General features: G+C 47.5%; 1 protein-coding gene across 3 annotated transcripts in view; it reads left to right on the plus strand.

The window, feature by feature from the left end:
• Positions 1 to 21,253, plus strand: part of TBC1D14 (TBC1 domain family member 14) — a 944,726-nt gene that overhangs the window by 875,929 nt on the left and 47,544 nt on the right. For all 3 annotated transcript variants that reach the window (XM_086964122.1, XM_086964121.1, XM_086964123.1), the window contains one exon: positions 20,295 to 20,553. In XM_086964122.1, the coding sequence (XP_086820248.1) occupies positions 20,295 to 20,553 (259 nt within the window). The remainder of the gene's footprint in view (positions 1 to 20,294; positions 20,554 to 21,253) is intronic.

Here is a 21,253-nt window from a genome sequence, read left to right on the forward strand (position 1 = left end):
TTAGGGCCTAAATAACAGCAAAGGCTTAGCGCGCAGTACCTGCTCCTTCAGCACTTTTCATTACATCCTACTCCCATTATACTACCACCACTGAGGACCCGTGCCGCACCACTGAACACAATGAAGGCAATCCTGAAAGAAATTTTTGGGAAAGGCAACAATTCGTGGGCCAATTGCCTCCTTACTGCCTGCATTGAATTGCACTTTGACTTGTCCAATTAAGACTTTATCTACCAACCTGGAATGTTAAAATACATTTTAAAACACAAGTCGGACTATTATCTAAGGAAGAGGATATGAAGGAAATAGTCTTCCAGTAGCAACATCAGATTATTAGCTAGTTCCTTCTATGATAAACTGAGACAGCCATACCTTGACTCTGCCTTGAGAAAGACAATTCTAAAGCAAATTTTGTCAGTGAGACTGATGGTATTGCCGATAAAAGCTATTAATACTCGCTGGAAAACAGAGGCAGTCACTTCCTTGTAGAATGTGCCACCAGCATGAGGAATCCATGGTTCACTTGGTTTGCATATGCCACCATTTGAATTATGCACGTCGCACGTTATTGAAACCTTCACAGATGCCATGAAACTTCTCTTTATTTGGAGACTCCAATGGAACTGTCCAGATTAGTGAAATTTTCACATCAGGTGAAAGAACTTCTAAGTAAAGACTCAGTCAAGGACTAGAGGCAGATTATAGTTTTAATCTACTGTTTTCACCTTTTTACTTGTTGCTCATAGTCTAGTGTTGCGACTATCCGATTTGTTTACCAAAATGATTGTTTTATATATGATTAATAGATTTTCTAAATAAAATGACTGTTTTATCTATGATTGAAGAAAGCGCGTGGGTGGAGAGATTCCCGCCCAGTTCCTTTTTGTAACCATTTTAACTAATTGAAAAAATAAACACATTCATTCATTCATTCACTAGATGGCAGAATAATGCTCAGCATTTGAATCCAGAAAATTCGTAAAGCTACAAACTACTCCTACTGATAAGTAACCTTATACTGGACTCTGTATTTCCTGCTTCTAAGAAAGTGATTATTTCAAAATGCTTTTCTGTTGGTTAGTTCGATCTTATTAATCCTTGCCTCTATGTGGTGCAGCAGGTGGAAGCATCCTCACTACTGCAGGTTGTTCCATTGACCCATGATCTGCATCTGAAATTGACATGATGCAGCTTAATTCCTATTTAGAGGTATTAATTTGTGAGCCTGAGGAAACAGTTAGCATGAGCATAAATAGACCATGCTCCCACCTCAAAAGGTCTCTCCTGCTAACTCTTTTAACCTTTGATTACTGGGCTTTCCTGCTGGGATCTGTGGAATGTTGAACTATGAATGATAATTCATGTGGGCCTGAGTCTGTAGCAGTGTGGCACTCTGACCTCAAGAGTCAAGTCAAGTCAGAGAATTTGTATAGCGCACTACATACCCAGAGGGTCTCAAGGCGCTTGAGGGGCGGTGGGGAATTACTTGTCGAAAATCCACGTTTTAAGTTGCTTTCTGAATGCTAGGTGGTTTTGGGTAAGGCGAAGGTAAGTGGGAAGTGAGTTCCAGGTTTTAGCTGCCAGGTAGGAGAAGGATCTACCTCCCATGGTGGTTTTGTTGATGCGAGGTACAGTGGCAAGGGCTTGGTTGGATGATCGTAGCTGGCGGGAGGGGGTGTAGAAGGACAGTCGTGTGTTGAGGCATTCTGGTCCGATTTCGTAGAGTGCTTTGTGTGCGTGGGTTAGGAGCCGGAAAGTGATCCTCTTATTGACGGGAAGCCAATGGAGGTTTTTCAGGTGACCAGAGATATGTTCTTTACGCGGGATGTCTAATATGAGCCTGGCTGAGGCGTTTTGTATTCGTTGGAGTCTTTTCTGGAGTTTAGCGGTAGTCCCGGCGTAGAGGGTGTTTCCATAGTCCAGTCGGCTCGTGACCAGAGCGTGGGTGACCGTTTTCCTAGTTTCGGTGGGGATCCAACGAAATGTTTTTTTGAGCATGCGAAGAATGTTGAAGCAGGATGAGGAGACGGCGTTGACTTGTCTGTTCATTGAAAGTGAGGAATCCAGGATGACGCCCAGGTTCCGTGCGTGGTCTGTCGGGATGGGTGCTTTTCCAAGGGCTTCTGGCCACCAAGAGTCGTCCCATGTGGAGGGGGAGGTACCTAAGATGAGGACTTCTGTTTTATCTGAGTTCAGTTTCAGACGGCTGTGTTTCATCCATTCGGCTACTTCTTTCATTCCTTCGTGTAGGTTAGTTTTGGCGGTGCTAGGGTCATTGGTGAGTGATAGGATCAGTTGAGTGTCATCCGCGTAGGAGATGATGTTGAGGTTGTGTTGGCGTGCAATGACCGCGAGGGGGCTCATGTACACGTTGAAGAGGGTGGGGCTGAGTGAAGATCCTTGTGGTACGCCGCAGATGACTTCAGTGGCCTCTGACTTGAATGGTGGAAGGCGGACTCTCTGGGTTCTTCCGGTGAGGAACGAGGTGATCCATTCTAGTGCTTTTCCTTGGATTCCGATGTTTCTGAGGCGCTGTAGAAGGGTGCTATGGCAGACTGTGTCGAAGGCTGCGGAGAGGTCGAGGAGGATGAGGGCGACTGTGTCTCCATTGTCCAGTAGAGTTCGAATGTCGTCTGTTGCTGCGATGAGGGCGGTCTCAGTGCTGTGTTTTGCTCGGAAGCCGGACTGTGAGGAGTCGAGGGATTTGTTGGCTTCGAGGAAGGCGGCGAGCTGGTTGTTGACAGCTTTTTCGATGACTTTAGCCGGGAATGGAAGGAGCGAGATGGGGCGGTAATTTTTGAGTTCAGTGGGGTCCGCTGTGGGTTTTTTCAGAAGGGCGCTGAGTTCAGCGTGTTTCCAGCTTTCCGGGAAGGTGGCAGAGTTGAAGGAGCAGTTGATGACGTCTCGGAGGTGCGGTGCTATGATGGAGTCTGCTTTGTTGAAGATGTGGTGAGGGCAACGGTCTGTGGGGGATCCTGAGTGGATGGAGTTCATCAGGCGGATTGTGTCCTCAGTGGAGATTGGATTCCAGTCATTAAGGATGTTCGAGGGGGGTGAAGGTCCAGCAGATGGTTGGGTGGGTTGGTCTCCGGGTTGGTTGTCGAAGCTGTTGTGGATGTCTGCAATTTTGTTGTGGAAGAATGAAGCTAGGGAGTCGCAGAGGGCTTGAGAGGGGGTGATGTCGTTAGAGTTGGCCGAGGGATTGGTAAATTCCTTGACGATGTTGAAAAGTTCCTTGCTGTTGTGGGCGTTGTTATCTAGTCGGTACTTGAAGGCGGTTTTCTTGGCCTTTCGGATCAGTTGGTGGTGTATGCGGGTGGCGTTTTTGAAGGCGTCCTTGGTGCTGGTGGTTGGGTCTTTTTTCCAGGCCTTCTCAAGGGAGCGGCAGAGTTTCTTGGATTTCTTAAGATCATCGTTGAACCATGAGGCCTTCTTGCTGCCAAGTTTGCTTTGTCGTTTTTTCAGTGGTGCTAGGATGTCGGCGCTGTTGGATAACCATAGGGTGAGGTTGGTGGCGGCTTGGTCGGGGTTTGAGGAGTGAGTTGGGGGGTTTAGAAGAAGCGATGAGGAGATCTGGTCGATGGTGATTTTGTACCAGTTTCTTTGCAGAGTTGGTAGGGGGTGGTTGTTGGGTTTGGGCTTGTTGTAGGTGAAGTGAACGCAGCTGTGGTCAGTCCAGAGGAGAGCCGTAGTGTGGCTGAAGGAGACATGATTGCTGGAGGTGAAGATGGGGTCGAGTGTGTGGCCTGCGATGTGGGTGGGGGAACTGACCAGTTGTTTAAGTCCGAGGTTGTCCAAAAGGGTGGTGGAGTTGCGGTTGTTGTTCTTTTCAAGGTGAAAATTGAGGTCTCCCAGAAGGATGTAATCTTTGGAGGGGAGCGCGTGTGGAGTGATGAAGTCCGTGATGTCCTCACTAAATTGTGCGCGGGGCCTGTAAAGGAGGGTGCCTCTGAGTGTGGTCTTGGGGTCGATGTGGATCTGGAAGTGAAGGTGTTCAGAGTTGGCGAGATTGACGTCTGAGCTGGTTGAGATGTGGATGGATTTCTTATGGACGATAGCGATTCCTCCTCCTGTGTGGCCGGTACGGTCCTTGCGTATGATCTTATAATCTTCTGGGATGGCAATGGTGATGTCTGGGGCGGAGGAGGCGTTCATCCATGTTTCTGTTAGGAAGGCGACGTCCGGGGAGATGGTGTCTAGTAGATTCCATAGTTCAATGGCGTGCCTGTGGACCGATCGGTGTTGAGCAAGATGCATTGTAGGTGGTTGGGGTCGGGAATCTGTGGTGTGGTCGTAGCGGAGTTGTTGACGGTGCCGATGAATTTGCAGGAGTAGCATGAGAAAGGTCCATGGGTGTGTCCAGGAGCGGCTTGGACGCAGTTGGGGGAGCGGCCGGGTTTAAGGGCTAGGAGGGTGGTGGCATCGTAGGTAATGCGGGAGGGCTGGGCAATGCGGGGGTCTGGCGCTGGGCGCGGTCCAGGCGCGGACGGGCGTAGACGGGCTTACCTTTGGCGCACCTTCGGCGTGGCCGTAGCGCGTGGACGCTGCGCGTGGGGACATTGGCCATAAATGGATGGTGGAGGGGGCGGAGCGTGGGAGGGTCAGCTGGGAGGCGGGATCGTGGAGGCGGGTCAGGGGATATCACAACACCAAAATGGAGGGCAGAAACGAAAGTGAAAACTGCGAGGGCACAGCACAATGCACGCCAGCAAGCAGTCTAAGGCTCCTAGGTACAGCAGACTAATTCTCCACTAGAAGCGCTATTAACCAAGCAAAGCACAAAGCGCGATGTAAATGATTGATATAAAAGTATCCTAAGCAGCTACAATACTCGCTGTTGTAATCACAGCGCTACAAGCACAAAGCGCGGTAAAATGAGTGACACAAAGTATCCAATGCAGCTACAATACTCGCTGTTGAAATCACAGCGCTACAAGCACAAAGCGCGGTAAAATGAGTGACACAAAGTATCCAATGCAGCTACAATACTCGCTGTTGTAATCACAGCGCTACAAGCACAAAGCGCGGTAAAATGAGTGACACAAAGTATCCAATGCAGCTACAATACTCGCTGTTGAAATCACAGCGCTACAAGCACAAAGCGCGGTAAAATGAGTGACACAAAGTATCCAAAACGCTACACCAGCAATATCTTCAAAGCGCGGTTAATCTGTTTGGCGCTACAATACCAGGCACAGTACAGTCTGTAGGTCTGTAGGTGCAAGGGGCTTCAGCTGCGTTGTAGGTGCTGCAAATCTATTGAGCAAGGGAGCGTGGGGGAGCGACCGAGGGGCCATTTCACCAGTCTGTGCAAACTCATTTAATTCAATCAATCAATCAATCAATCAATCCCAGGCATTTATATAGCGCACTACTTACCCGGAGGGTCTCAAGGCGCTAGGGGTGGGGGCGGGGGGGGGGGAGTGCTGCTACTGCTCGAATAGCCAGGTCTTGAGCTTCTTCCTGAAGGAGAGGTGGTCTTGGGTCAGGCGCAGGTCGGTCGGTAGGGAGTTCGAGGAGACGGCGTTGACTTGTCTGGTCATGGTGAGGGAGGAGTCCAAGATGAAGCCCAGGTTGCGTGCGTGGTCTGTCGGTTTGGGTGCGCTGCCCAGGGCGGGGGGCCACCAGGAGTCGTCCCAGGCGGAGGGTGAGGAGCCCAGGATGAGGACCTCCGTCTTGTCTGAGTTCAGTTTCAGGCGGCTGGGCGTCATCCACTCGGCTACGTCTTTCATCCCTTCTTGAAGGTTGGCTCTGGCGGCGGCGGGGTCGTTGGTCCTCACATCGTTACCGTGCATAAGGGAGTGCATTTCCTCTCCACTAAATTCTATGTGAGATTAAAGCTAAACATGCAATGACTACTAAGAAATGTAAAACATTAGCCTTACAGATTTAAAGTATCTTAACTCTGTAGTAGATGACAAATAGGGAGTCTAACAACAGGAAATCTGCTGTTGAGGTTCAGGTTACAAAAATAAACAACCTTACAAAGTATGTTGAAAGGTAGCTCCAGTAGTTAGAATCTGTATATTAAATAACATTCATATTATCATCATTCGGGTAAAATTAACAAGTGATTCATTCCTATAATCTTAAACATGTCTGGCTTTCATCGTCATCTCTGTTGTGGAAAAGGCTTAGAAGGTATTTTGATGGGACTCAAAGGGTCTTGAGAGCATGGGAAATAGCATACACGGTTTCCTGCCAAGTTACAGATTGCAACGTTTGTTTTTGGTGTCAGGACACACTTTTAGATGTTCCTAAAATGAAATCTACCCATTTAAAACACCCTTGTTCCTTCTCTGAGATTGGATGTACAGTCATCACAACTGATGTCAGACTCAAGTCTGGTATAAACAATTATATTCATTTTTCAGAGCTTTATATGATTTTGCCAGCATTCCTTAGGTGCCTGCTGACATCTTGTTATTGTGTTTTATTCTTAATGCTAAATTCTTACTTTGGTTGGTAATGGGTTCTTGATTTCATTGGAAAACTTTTTTAGGGTTAAATTCAGTACAGGGTACCTAAAGGTCTCTTTCTGTTTTTGAGATCACACATAATATTTGATGATTGGTGGCCAAGATGGTGGACGAGATGGACGTGCAGTCAGCAAGCTCCGCAGGCCTCGTCTGCCCTTTACTATCCTGCCTCATCTGAGATCCCCACAGATTGGCTGAAACTGCCTCAACACCTACCCTCAGTGGGACAGTGCCGGAGCTGGATCGGCGGGGTGAGACTTAATTGGACCACGGAGGTGGCTTTGCCAGTGGTGGGGGACTGGGGCCTGCATTGTTCATGCGGCGCAAGCGCCTGCCAGAGGAACATAGCTCTGTCTTTTGAGTCCAGGAGCAGCAGTGCAGGGGGACCTAATGCCCTGCAGTGCAGCTGCATCCAGGCCCTGGGACACCGGGTCATCGCCCCACTGGGGGCAGAAAATTTAACTGGATCGGGCACTCCTGCCCAAGGTGAGGGATGATGTTCCCCCTGCAAGTGATGCCCTATCACGGCCTGCACTGGCCCCATACTGATGCAGAGCATCTGCTACGAGGCTCCCCTTCCCCCTGGGCCCACTTTCTAAGAACCCCAATCTGTTCAGCTGCTCTGACTGCAGTGGGCAGTTGAGGTCCTGCTGGGCTGACTGTGAGTCTGACCCCTGAGGGATCACTGCCTACCCCTACATAGGTGAACTGGGAGCCATGCTGCAGACCTGGAGAAGGACTGGACTGTGATCAGGAAGAGGTGGTTGATTGCCCACTTCAGGGAGCCAGCAGAACAGTGCCTGGGCGGAAGAGCTAAGACTAGGCGGAAGAGATCCGCCGCTCTACAGAGCGGGAGTGGGATTGGGAATTACCTTCTGAACAGCCCAGGAATCACAGTGATGTGGTATGTGAGGCAGGCTTGCAAACAGACTGGGCTCCCTGTCCTGGAGAATGGCCATAGTTGCTCCACCTGGATCTCAGCAGTCCCTGCTGACTCTTGCCTGGGCTAGTAGAGGCCTTTGCACATATTCTTGGGGACATGAGTACTTGCTGGCTTGAGAGTTGCAAGGTGCTGGAGGTTGCGGTGATCCCTGTACTTATCCCGCGATATGGCTCACATGCGGATCACCCTATCACTGTTGGTGATTTGACCTGGCAGGCAGGATCGCCACCCCTGGCCCCTGCTGACTTCTTGGCCCACACAGCCTTCCTGTGCCGAGCACTTGCCCTGCCATCATAGTCAAGCAACTTGGCCCGAAGGATGGTTCAGAGATTGAAGGAGGTGGTGGGGGGCTCGCTGCAAGTCATGATGTCCCAGGAAGCCAGGCCTGAGTAAACCGAAACCTGGGCCCTCCCCCCCCCCCCACACACTCATGGGCAGGTTTGATGAGCTCCTGGGGGAACCCAAGATGATAAGGCTGCGTTAGACCCCAGGCTGGATTCATTGATGGTCGAGATGAGTTTACTGTGGGCAAATCAGGCCAGACTGAGGCATAGGGTGGAATCCATCAAATTTGCATGGGCTGGCCTATGCCCCTTAGTGTTGGACAGGCAGTCTCTACTGAATGCCCTTCAAGCAGAGGTGACCTCACTGCACAACCGAGCGAACGACGTAGATGGCAGACTGCGGCACAACAGTTTTCCTATGGTGGGGCTCCCTGAGGGGGCAGAGGCCCCCAACACAGAACTTTTCCTTGAGGATTGGCTGTTCAACAGGGTACTAGATGGGGTAGGGCAACTTTCTTCTTTGTGGAGCCTGCACAGAGGCTACCTGGCAGGCCACCTCTATCTGGGTCGTCCCCCAACCCCCTGTGGCTCGCTAGCCCAGCTCCTCAATTATCGCGATAGGGACCACATCCTACAAGTTGAGTGCACAAAGGGTCAGTGGTGCATGGGGATCTCATGTAGCTTTGACGGGGCTAGTGGGCTATGTAATACACACTTTCGGTACATCTGGAACCATTGCCTCTTCAACCTTGGTGGACCTTGTTTGACTTACACTTTTTTGATGTTTTGTTCTCAGTCAGGGTCTTGTGCCTGCTTCGACATGGGGAGGGGAGTTGGGGCTCATGTTGTATTTAATGTTGTTGTTTCTTTCAATTTTATGTCTGTGGGCTATCGCAACCAAGGTGGTGGCGGTGGTGAGTTAAGGAACCGCAGGTGGATAGAGGGTGGGCGAGCATGTAGGCGACACACATGTGGCAATACGAAATACTGATTCTCCTCCAGTTTATAACTTTTTCTCCTGGAACATTAGGGCAATGGGGAATCCCAGGTGGCGACACAGGGTACAGTCATACATGAGAGGCAGACACATCCACATTGCTTACCTTTAAAGGAAACCCACATGATGTTGGTTGAGTTGTCACGCTTCCAGCGCCTCTGGAGGAGTCAGGAGGTGTGAATATGCTTGAGGGTTGATGATCTGGGTGGTACAGGCAGTACTCTTACAAATCGTGTGCCAGAAAGTGGACTCAGAGGGGCGTTAGATGGTGGCAGAGGCCATTGCACTGGATTTACTCTATGCACCTAATTTAAACCAATCCCACTTATGGAGTCCCTCTGGCCCACATTAATTCTAGACCTACACGCCCTCGCCTCGGGGACTTTAATCGCATATGTAACATGCACATTGATATGTCCATTCTCCCACTTAGAGGCACGCAGGCAATCAGCATGGTGGCCTCCCTAGTGGAATGGCTACGGAACGTTAGACTCCCCCTACTGGTTGCATTGAACTGGGGGCAGGCATTGGGCCCCGATCCCCACCTGAAAAACTACCTACACACACACTTCAAGACACAGTGTTATGAGAGACTGTCTGCACATGTCACACAATACTTTGAGCACAATGCAGATATCATGTCTGACAGACTGATAGAAAGGCAAGCTTTTAACGAGGTCACTGCATCAAGACTGAATTTGGTATAAAGGAAACCCTGTAGCGTGAGTTGACTATGGGGAAAGGCAGTGATTCGGGACGCCGAGATTCGATCGGGGGAGAACAAGGTGACTTTTCTGGCCACCAGCTGTGGTACCATACAGAGGTGTTCTTCCCGAAGATCAGTTTTTCTGATTTGTTGGAGTTTGAAGTTGAGGGAGCTGTCACTTATCCATTAGGTTATGTCAGTCATGTTTCTGCAGAACGCTTTGGTAGGGTCCTCGGTGAGTGAGAAGATTTGAGGGTCTGGCTGTAGTTTTTTAGGTTGCTTGGGTCGGCCAAGTTCTTTTTCAGGACGGGTCAGACCTCTGCGTGCTGCCATACATCAGTAAAGGTTGCTGTGGAGATTGAAAATACTGGTGAGCTCTGTGCTGATAGGGTTGGGTTCAAGTTTGTAAAGATGTTTGGGCCAGGGGTCAGTGGGCACCCCTGAGTGGATAGATAACATGATGCTAGAGGTGTTCTACGCAGTCAGTGGGGACCAGGTGATTAGTGTTCGGCTGGTTGCTTGAGGTTTTCTAAGCTGGGGGTGGTGGGTTAAGGGTCGAAGTGCTAGATCGTAGCTGCATTGCTATGGAAGTAGTCTGAGAGGGAGTCGCAGACTTCTTGGGAGGGGTTGATGGTGGACTCTGTGGCTGGAGGGTTGGCGAATTACTTGACATTCTCGAATCGTTCCTACACTTGATTGCCCACGGTATTGATGCAGTCTGTGATGGCTGCATCAACTTGGCTTCCTTGATGCACCAACTCTGCTTTGTAAGCAACTGTCGCCGGACCCCTTGGAAGCTCGCCATCGCTTCTCGAGTCAGTAGCATTTGTGCTTGGTAATTCTGAGCTTCAGGGTGTACCATTTGTCTTGTTTCGAGCCTTTGTTGGTTTTAGCTGGTTTCAGTGGTGCAACTTTGTAGTCAAATCTGTTATCCAGGTGGTGAAGTTCCAGACAGCCTGGTTGAAATTTGTTGAGGTTTCGGGTTGTGTGGTGCTTGGGGATTGAGTCTGCTATGGCAGGGGAGGAGTGGTTTGCCCACTCCTGAGTGCACAAAGATTGTTTGGTCGGCCCTCTCAGTCCGCCCAGACCAGTCATGCACACTTTTCCCTACTCCATGTAAACTGTTTGGAGAACATGCCCACCCCATAAGCCCCTGGCTGAGCGCTGTTACGGCATTCCAGACCAATCACAACGCTGCTTAGAGCGTTGTGATTGGCTTAGGAGAGGGAGTTCGGCTGTCTGTTTTCTGTTCCTGTCGGGGCCAGTAGAGTAGGAGCCGAGAAGACGCGGGACCCAGCCTCAAGGTAAATTTAAATTATATATATATTTTTTAATTAATCAACCCCTTTCCCCCCAGCGTGACCTCCCTTGCACCCCCTCCTGCCCACGCCCCCCCTCCCCGCGTAACCCTCCCCTGTGATTTCCCCCCATGCCGGCCGCAACTGCTTGTTGACTCCCCCCCCCCCCCCTCCCACCCCCCCCCCCCCCCTCCCACCCCCCCCCCCAACTGTGGTGGGTAGCACTGTCATGCTTGGTGGTTGTCTGCTGAGCTCTGCCGGTGATAGTAAAGTGGATGATGGTGTCGTCAGTCCAGGTGACCTCTGTCACATGGGTGAATTTAAGTCTGTCCCTGGAAAGGAAGATGGCTTCAATTGTGTGTCAGACTTTGTGTGTGGGTTCAGTGACTAGTTGTGGGAGGCCAATGTGTTGAGGTTCTCTAGGAGGGAGGTGGTGTTTGTGTCGGAGTCATCAATGTGAAAATTGAAATCGCAGAGCAAGAAATAGTGATGGGAGTTGTTGGCCAGGGAAGCAATGAGGTTAGAGATGGCGTTGCAGAAGGCTGGTCAGGGTCCCGGTGGTCTGTAATCGAAAGTGGCCTTTATCTTGATCATGGCATCGATTTGGAGTTGGAAGTTGAGGTGTTCCATGAGGATTGTGGGTTAGTCATTGTTGATGGTGCATCAGATGGTTTCCTTAAAGATTATGGCAATACCTCCACCTTGTCTGTTTGTGCGATCTCTATGTATCAACTTGTAGCTGATGGGTGTGGCGATGTCGGGGCTCACAATGTGGTTGAGCCACATTTCGGTTATGAAGGCCACGTCAGGGGAGAGCATGGTGATAGTGTCCCAAATTTCTGTTGCATGTTTGCACAGGGAACAAGCATTGAGCAGCATGCAGTGGAGTGGTGCCAGGTGCCTCATTGATGAACAACTCCCTGAGTCAGCCCGGGCATGGCCCTTTCATTAATTAATGAAAAGGCCTTCGACACTGGAAGTTGGCTTTACCTTCATGAGTTGTTGTGAAGCATGGGGCTGGGCCCAGGAATAAGATAGTAGCTAGACCTTTTGCATACAAACCTAGTCGCTCGAATACTTACTGGTAAGGACATCTCTGCATAGTTTCTAGTTTGTCGGGGTATCCACCAGGGATGTCCACTCTCCCCTCTTTTTTGATCTACCCTTGGTGCCATTGGTGGGCCCCTTCCGAACAGCGGGGCCATAGTGATTTCACTTTATGTAGAAGATGCGTTGATTTCTTCAGGACATCTGTCTAAACCTCCTCGGTGAAAGAGGCAATTTAAGATTTTAGTAGGCCCTGCAGCTGAACTGGTCGAAGTCCTGTCTTTTACCACTTCGTGGTATCCCTATGGCAGAACGTGGGGGCTCCCACCAATCCGGACTGTTAAGGCAATTTGACTCATTTTGCTGCATCGGTGTCTACATCTATTTGGCAGAACGTGACTTGGTGGATGGTAACCTGGTTAGAGTACTGGCTGGTGTACGCCTCTCTCTGACTTTTTGGAATTCTTTGCCCCTCTCCGCCATGGGCAAGGTGTTCATCGCCAAGATGCTGGTTTTGCCTCTTCTGCTTTACCACTTCCTGGCACTGCATATATCACTCCCCCAGCGTTTCTTTACGGATCTGAGCTCGTTCCTTATCGACTTGATGTGGGGCCATAGGAGGAAAAGAGAGGCACTAAGAAAGTTGTTCACCCCCAGCAAAAGAGCTTAGGTTTACCACAATATGAATTGTACGACGTGGCTGCCCAGCTGCAGTGGCCCATGCGCTGGCTTGGCCAGGGCCATACACTAGAAAGGGCATGCGCTGCCAGAGATATCCTTGATTGCATATGGGCCCCAGATGCTGTGCGAGAGGGATATGGTGCCTAACCAAAGAGGTCCAATACTGCTGAGTCCAATATGTAACTCCGCACCTTGGCCCTGTCCTATATGTCCCCTCCCTGCCATTATAGATGCTCCTGGCGTTTGAGGATAGCTGATAATTAGACAGGCACATGGATAGAGAGGGGGTTGACAAGTTTGGGGATAATTACGAGCACAACCGACTCATGCCTTTCCGAGATCTATGGGGAAAGTACAACATCCACGAGGGCAAGTTCCTGATCTATTATGCACTGGTGGCAGCAGCTGCCGCTGCTTGAGGGCCAGATCGTTTAGTGTCCCCCACATTCTTGGCCCTACAGACCTTACTAGAATATGGTTCAGGCAGACGCACAATCTTGCTCCTTTGCAGCAGACATTTGGAGCCCTGCATGCACATACATCAGGTATTGCGGGACATGACAGACAAACAATGGGGCCAAGTGTTGGAAGAGGGAAAGGATGTCTCCTGTAACTCCCACCTGCAGTACACCCAATTTAATTGTCTACCAAACATACCTGATGCTGGCGCATCTCCATCATGTCTTCCCGGGCATCTCTCTGAGCTGCCCCTGCTGCACCTCTGCAGAGGCGGATTTCTACCATTGGGTCTGCGACTGCCCAGTGATCGCTTCTGGGGAGAGGCACTTCATGCCCTCTCTGAGGTGATGGTCCATCCCCCGTGCAGTGTGAGCTGCTTCAATGTTTGTTGGGCCTGACCACTAGGACATCCAAAAATAAGTATGCAGCTTAATTCATTAATCTGGCATCAGTCCTTTTGAGGCACCGGATTGCCATGACCTGGAAGGCGGCTGTGACACCGCTGCTGTCTCTTTCATTGAAGGATCTCCTTAATGGGCAGCTGCCGAGATAGTGATATGGAGATTACTGCCAGTGACACTGGGGACAGTGCCTAATCCTGGACGCCTGAGATACCTACATGGTTAAGCTGTTGGCCAAAGAGACAAGTGACGTCCCTGAGAAGGGGGTGGGGTAGGGTAAGGGTTACCCCACTCGAATACGCTAGTCTACAATGTTGCAGGTGGACTCTGGCTTCTGGTAGCCCTCTCACCACCCCCCCCCCCCCCCTCCCCCCCACCCGCCCCAGACACTTACGAGTTACATGGTATGATAACTGCCCACCCCATTATTGTTATTTCTGCGTAGCTCCTGTGAGCAGCTGCTGATCCATTTTTTCTTCTTTCGGTTACTGCATTGCCATAGTGACACTGCTAACAGCCGCATATTGTCAGTACTGTATCTATTGTTGATGTTTTTTCTTATCGCATGTCTACATCCTTCCCTTTGGTTGCACTAACTGATTGTTTATTTCCAGGACATTGACTCATATTACACTTGTCTGCGTGCATTGCCAACATGATGCTCATTGTTATGAAGAAGGCTATATCGTGGGTGTATGTTACAATATTGTTTACTCTGTATGTATCTATCAACAACTGACTCAAAAATGAAAAATAAAGAGCTACTTGTGGGAATAAAAGGATAATATTTGATAGGTGGAGGAGGGAAATGGCTAATGAAAGAACTTTATCAGGTCTCTATTTCGAAATAGAACACCAAAGGCAACAGTGACCCTGCAAAGGTGAGGTAGAAGCCGTCTTGCACAAACAGACTTTGTCAAAGTAATAATTCGAGAGACCCTAAACAGACTACCCATTTATTTATGGCGGTCTCCTCATATGCTTTCAGGGATATGTGGCTGGCTTTTGCTGCTACTCTTAAAGAGCTCTCATGACGAACACAAGCATGTTCTACTCAATTGTCTAGTTGTGATTGCAGACCCAGAATGGCACTATTCTATTTTGGGATGTTAGTAGTGCAGCTCTTTTGATGAACACATTTCAGACTCCTCTCCATTTGAATATTCCCCAGGTATCAGACTTGGTCTAGAAACCTTTCAGTAGTACATTTGTGTACTGGTTGCAGGCTCTGTTAGACTCCGAAACCATGCCGTTCTGTTCCAGAAATGAAGTGCAGAGCCTATATAGGTGCAACTCTTGCATGCTAATGTCAGTACATTACTTTCCCTGCCACCAGACGTGGAGCCGAAGGTATCTCTTTTTCTCCTTGAGATCTTTACCGTGATTAAAATTTCTATTTTCAGTCCGAAAGGGAATGTCACTTCCCAAAACTACAGGTTTTATGCCCTGTATGACTTTCACGAACAAATGTCTGTGACAGGTAATCATCAGATTTGCATGTGATGCCTGAGATAGTCACAACTTTAAAGGCTGCTGTGACTGCGTCTCAATTATTCTGAAGGCCATACTAGACTGTGAGGTGAAAAAAGTCATCTTCAAGAACCGAAAGACTCCGCAGCTAGACTAATCCATGTCAAAAGTTCAAACCTAGTACCGTTCAAGATCCAGAAGTTGCAGTTGTTGTTCCAGAGGTCATACTTCGTCTTGGGCCAAGTAGTCTGGTAAGTTGAAGAAAGAAAATTCGAAATCTAAGCCGGGCTCAGGCCCTTCACGCCACTCACACAATCCTGAGAAGGCGCAGGGCGGCCTCGTACATCTCGATCGCATGCCCTAATTAGGTCAACATCTGAGGCTATCCTGCAACTTCAACCGGCTCAATCCTAGTTTCCAGGGCCATCCATCGCTCTGAAACAGATTGAAGAGTTTCACAAGGCCATGCTCCGATTCTTTGGACCCTTGCTAGCCCTCAGGCATGCCTGCGGGCCCCACGGAGTGGAGAGGTTCTCCATTTCAAATACTGTAAGCTAATTCACTCTTGGTGCCAGTTGGTCCCTTCAAGACCTTCTCTGGCTCCAGTTTCTACTCTGGTGCCCAAACATGTTCCGGTACTTTAACACTGATGAAGACTCCATCGATGCCACAGGATGAGGTTTTACGTAGAGTCAGTGTTGTTTGACCTTCACCGAGGCTGGGCTGGGCCATTATGGCATCCCCTTTCCTTCCACTCAATCTGACGCTTCCACAAATAAGAACACACACCGCATTCTCTTGTCCACACTGATTCAGAAAATGATAACAATGCCTGTAATTCGATTGGCCAGCCATACTGTGAGGAGAATTGGTATGATGACCTTCAGGAGGCTAGTGGCCTTGATACTTCCCATGAGTCAGGGTTCCTCTCACCCCGTGATCCTGCCACTGAGGAGAGTGCTTCTTACGCCGTGGTAATGTGCAGGGCGTCTGAAGTCCTTGACCTCAATGTCCCCACATTGGTGGTACAGACCAATTTTCTGACTGAAATGCACCAGCCGAGGCAAATGTCCACTTAGCCCTACTGCCCATTCAATGAGGCACTTATGACTACCTTATTGGGGCATGGACCAAACCTTGCTCTAGCCCTCTGGTCAACCAAGAGATTTCTAAACACCACTGCCATGCCCTGGGTTACCTTGTGTTTGGTGGTGCAGGCGTCTACAAGTAGGACTAGCGCAAACAGTTTCAACTACTTCTACCTTTGGAAAGCGAGTCTTGTCATCCATGAGCTTGGTGATTGGATTTGTAAATGCATCTGCTTCCTTGGGTACTATACCCACAGCCTCTGGTCTCCAAGAGTCCTGGATCCATATCGACCTTCAGGAGCTGAGGGCCTTCCACTTGCCATTGAAAGCCTTCCTTCCGTCTGTCAAGCAGAGGCTGGTGCTCATGGACAATACCAATGCCATGTAGTACTGCAGCAAACAGGGAGGGGCGTGGTCACGGACCCTGTGCAAGGAGGCCCTGCACCTTTGGAAATGGCTGGACCAACAAATGTTTTTCCTGGTGGTGAGCCATCTGGCAGGATTGTTTAATGAGAGGGCAGACGAGCTCAGCAGTTGGCGCCTAGCGGATATTGGATGGCAGTTACACCCGGAGGAGGCGCATGGTCTGTTCCTTGAATGGGGAAACCTTGGCTCAATCTATTCACTACTGCTGAGCATGCATACAATTCAATACTTCTGTATATTCGAGTTTCCAATGTGTCTCTCACTCTGAGATGCGTCCTGCCTCAAACGGAACTCAGGACTCCTTTCCTCCAATACAACTCCTGCCTGAGTTCTCAAGAAAATCGGGGCCAACTGTGCCCAAGTTTTCCTGTTAATCTGCCGCACACCACCGTCTTCCTAGACAACCTGGCTTTGAGCACACAGGCATCTTTCTTGCCTCAAGTTATGGTGGCATGCCACATCGGTCAAAACATCCCTTGCCGGGTTGCTATTCTCCGCCTCACCCGTCTGAGGAGGAGAGAGACCACTGTTTGAACCCCAAGCGAGCTGTAAGCTTTTATATTGACCGTACCAAAGAACCCAAAGTGGACGGTCAGCTTCTTGTGGGGTTCTCTGGAGTGAAAAAAGGTAAGGCTGCACAAAATAGAATCATCTACAGCTGGATTGTGCCTTGCATTGAGATCTGCTACGAATTGGTAGAAAAGCAGCTTCTGATCATTATTCCAGGGCCAAAGTTGCTACCTATGCTATGCAGAGTCCTTGCCTTGGACATTTACCAGGCGGCTACATTGGCGTCCCGCCATACATTAACAAAGCACCATTATCTGGACAGTCAGCATAGGCATATTTTGTTCACTTGTTCCTTCAGGACTTTGTGGTTTGTGTCCATTCACAGACCCACAACCGAATAGACCCTATGGTATCTATTCAAAAGGCAGGGAACCAACAGGTAGAAGTCTCTATCAGAAGAACAAATTACTTACCTTGCGTAAGTTCTGCTAGAGAACTTACTCTCCCATCCTCCCTTTTCTGTGATTGCACTTTATTCATTAATAAGGTCCCAAGTCTAGGAATCTGCACACTGGTCACAACCAGTTTGCTGTTGAGGCTCTGCCTCTTTAAAACAACTGACATCAGTGTGCAGGAGTGGTGCCTGCTCCGTGTGTCATTTCTAGAGTGGAATGGTGCCACCTACTGGTGTGCAAATTTACTGCTGAAAAGTTTCCAGATCCAATCTGACGCCTGGAGAATATTCAAAAGGGGAGGAATCTGCAGTTTGTTACTTTCTACCAGCAAGAATGTTACAGAAGGTAAGTAACTTGTTCATTCCCATCATTGACTCTTTCGATTGAAATATTATGAAAGTATTGGGGAAAGGTTTATTGCTCATCCTAATGTTGCCAGAATATTGAGGTCGTTTTAGAGAAGCCTGGTGCAGTTACAAGATTACCTAATTTAATGCAATAATGGCAGTTTGACACCTAGTGGTTCAGACACTAGCTGTTACAGCAGTGTATTTGTCATCCAGCTGTGCACCATAAATGAACTGACTTTGGAATTTACCAGTAGGATTGAGAGTTGTTAACCCCTTCACTGTGGCGGCTATTCCGCCGCAGTGCTAAGGGGGCGGGGCGGCCGCGCGGTGGCCGCATGCTGGTGACGGAACCGCTCCGTCACCAGCGTCGGTTGCGCTGTGCTTATGACGGAGCGGTTCCGTCATGGCCCGCCCCGCTCAATGGAACGCTCAGCACAGGCGCGAAATTCGCGCCGCGCAGGAGCGCCGAGCGGGCCATGACGGAACCGCTCCGCCACCGCAGCTGATGACGGAGCGGTTCCGTCATAAGCAGGCAAGGGGTTAAAGCAACTAGCTGAACAGCATTCTCAGGTAAGGTAAGTAGGTAACCCTAGAATGGTTTGCGAGAGATACTGGTTCTGTGGACAATGAAGTGATGTCACCAGGGCCCCTGTGTGGGTCGGAATGGCAAAAGAGGAAGGGATTCTAAAGTTGCTTGGATTGGCACTTTCACACCTTAAATGTGAGATTAATCTCTGTCAGCACATCACATCCTACTGTTATTTTTATATATATTTTTTTATTGAGCGTAAAGGCCATACATAGTACAGACAAATTTGCAGACTCTCCACTCACATATAATAAATAGACAATAAGTTTAACAAATTTCATAATCCACTAGTGCATAATAAATATGATCCACAGTGTATACTAAGTGGAAGAAAAGATAAAACCCTATTTCATATTAGTCCCATATTTAAAGTGCATAGTAAAAGAAAACATGAGTTTATGCTCCTTTTTACATGATGTATAAAACCAGCATTCTGGACTTCAAATCTATGATGGCATGTGACCCCAACCTTAAAACCTATATAATTACAATCTGCGCCTTAAATTCCACAGAAATAAATTACATAGTGCCAGATGTATCAAGATACACTATTGCGATTCTCAAATAGCGATTTTTAAGGAATCGCTATTTGAGAATTGCAAAATGGTATGTATGTAGAAATTCTCTATTTTTTAGCGATTTCTTAAAATTCCTTAATTGCGATTAGCAAATTGCTAATCGCAATTAAGGAATAATTTCCCATTCATTTCTATGGGCCAGGAGAGGAGGCCCATAGGAATGAATGTGAAATGATTCTCAATTTGCGATTCGCAATTTGCAAATCGCAAATTGAGAATAATTTCAAGGGTGCAAGGGTGTCCAATTTCCGCACCGCCTCTATCCTCTTTGCGTAGACCTCCTCGAATTTGTAAGTCCACTGCATCTTTTGTAGCCACAAAGTCAGTATAGGTAGTTTCTGAGATCTCCAATTTTGTCAAATTAAAGATCTGGCTACTGCTATAGCAAGGGACACAAAAAATTGCTCATATAGTGAGAGATGATTAACTATATAGGAGAAGCCAAATAGCGCCAGCGATGCTGATGGAAGGATATCGAATAAAACACATTTACTGATCAACCCAAAAACCTCTTCCCAAAAGTGTTGTAGTTTCAAACAAGTGAAAAATGTGTGTCCAGTCCCCCCTGCCTCCGGCAGATTACATCTAAAACAGTCATTTGGTAGCGTAGGAAACCATTTATGAAGCCTAGACGGAGTGTAATAGGCCACCCATCTAGACAAGAAGGACATTCTTTGAAAGTTAGCTGCTCTCAGTGCCCTGTGGCCTAGCTACCAGACTCTTATCTATTCCTGTCTACTAAACCTGCAGTTATTTTCCTGAGCGATTTTTGTGAGCATGAAATCATTAAGGTTCTTGTTCCATCATGCGTGGCATGATGGAATATTGTAATTTTTATGACATTGCAGAATGCAGTTTAATAGTGCATTTACCACCTTATATCTTGTTTTGTTTGGTAACTTTGCCGGTCGCAAGATTACTGGTAATTTAATGGCACTCTTCCTTAGCATGTGATTAATTAAAAAACTATCAAACTTCGAGAGAGGGGACAAAAGCTGAGTTGTAAGGTTAAGTAATGCAGCTTGGTAATAAGTGGCTAAGTGAGGTACTGCAAGACCTCCCTGTTCTACATCTAATTGTAAAATAGATAAAATTGTTCGAGATTTTTTCTTAGCTCAAATAAACTCCAGAAACACCTTATCGACTTCATTAAAATTTGAGAATAGAATCTTTAAAGAAAGATTTGAAAATAAAAATAACTACAAAGAAAGAATCAACATTTTCATCAGAGAGACTCGACCTATTATTGACAAGGGCAATAATGCCCATCTATCTACAGACTTTTTATTTATTCACGCCCTACTCGTGAATCCCTTGTAAAGTTCCGTGAGGCTCTGCAGGAGAGAACCTAAGTTCCAAAACACAGCTTCTCAATCAGACACCATGCAGTCCTAAAATCAATAGCCTGTCAAAACTAACTCAACGCTAATGCAGCACCAAAACATGTAGTCTATGCAAAAGCCAGAACAATTGTTTTTATCAGTGATACAGTTGCTCGGTAACATGCTTTAACCTTTCATTTTTTTTCTCCAGGATTTTCACTTTGTATAGCAAATCTTTACCACTAGACTTGGCATGTCGAGTGTGGGATGTTTTCTGTCGTGATGGAGAAGAGTTCCTTTTTCGCACAGCTCTGGGAATCTTAAAACTTTTTGAAGACATTGTGACCAAAATGGATTTTATTCACATAGCCCAGTTCCTAACTAAACTACCAGAGGATTTGTCTTCAGAAGACTTGTTTATATGCATTGCTGCAATTCAAATGCAAAGTCGGAATAAAAAATGGGCTCAGGTAATCTTTCTTAAAGCTTCCTAAGCTCGAAGATGTATATATGTGTTTTCATTAGTAAAACCTGAATTGGAGGGTAATGTAACTTGTACAAATATTAATATAATATTAACAATAATTTGGGTAATAAGAATAGGGGCTAAATGTACACTCAGAAATACTCTGTTACGGAAATTACTTAGTTTCAAGCACCCATTGTTTTAATATTTTATCAGATTTTATGTTAACGTTATGGCATTCTAAACGTAGACTAAAATCCCTAGTCCTTGTTCTCTGGCAGTCGTGTTGCATGCATTGCCACCCAGCAAATCCAATTATGTTTTCAGTTTCTGGGCATTCTGTACAAGTAGTTTCCAATATAACTTTCGACACGGAGAACAAAATAATAAAGCTCCACTGTACTTGAATGAAAGGAAAGGGCGGAGAGATCAAGGTAACATTCTGAATGTGTTTCAGATTTTAAAATTCATTAATCTGTAACTATAAAAAATCTGATATGAAAAAATATAGTTGCACGATTTAATAGAAGTTTAAGTCCATCGATAATACTGCAGATAGTTGTATGTCTTGTAACCTAGCAGTAATTATCTTGTGGCAAATGTAGTTTGTATATTCTTTTAAATATTTTCCTGAAGTTATATAGATTGTGACGTTTATAAACTGGCCAGTACTGGGATTCAGTATGTGGATTGGGAAAACATAC

This window comes from Lissotriton vulgaris, chromosome 3_2 (genome assembly GCF_964263255.1).
Source record: "Lissotriton vulgaris chromosome 3_2, aLisVul1.2, whole genome shotgun sequence".
Taxonomy (NCBI): domain Eukaryota; kingdom Metazoa; phylum Chordata; class Amphibia; order Caudata; family Salamandridae; genus Lissotriton; species Lissotriton vulgaris.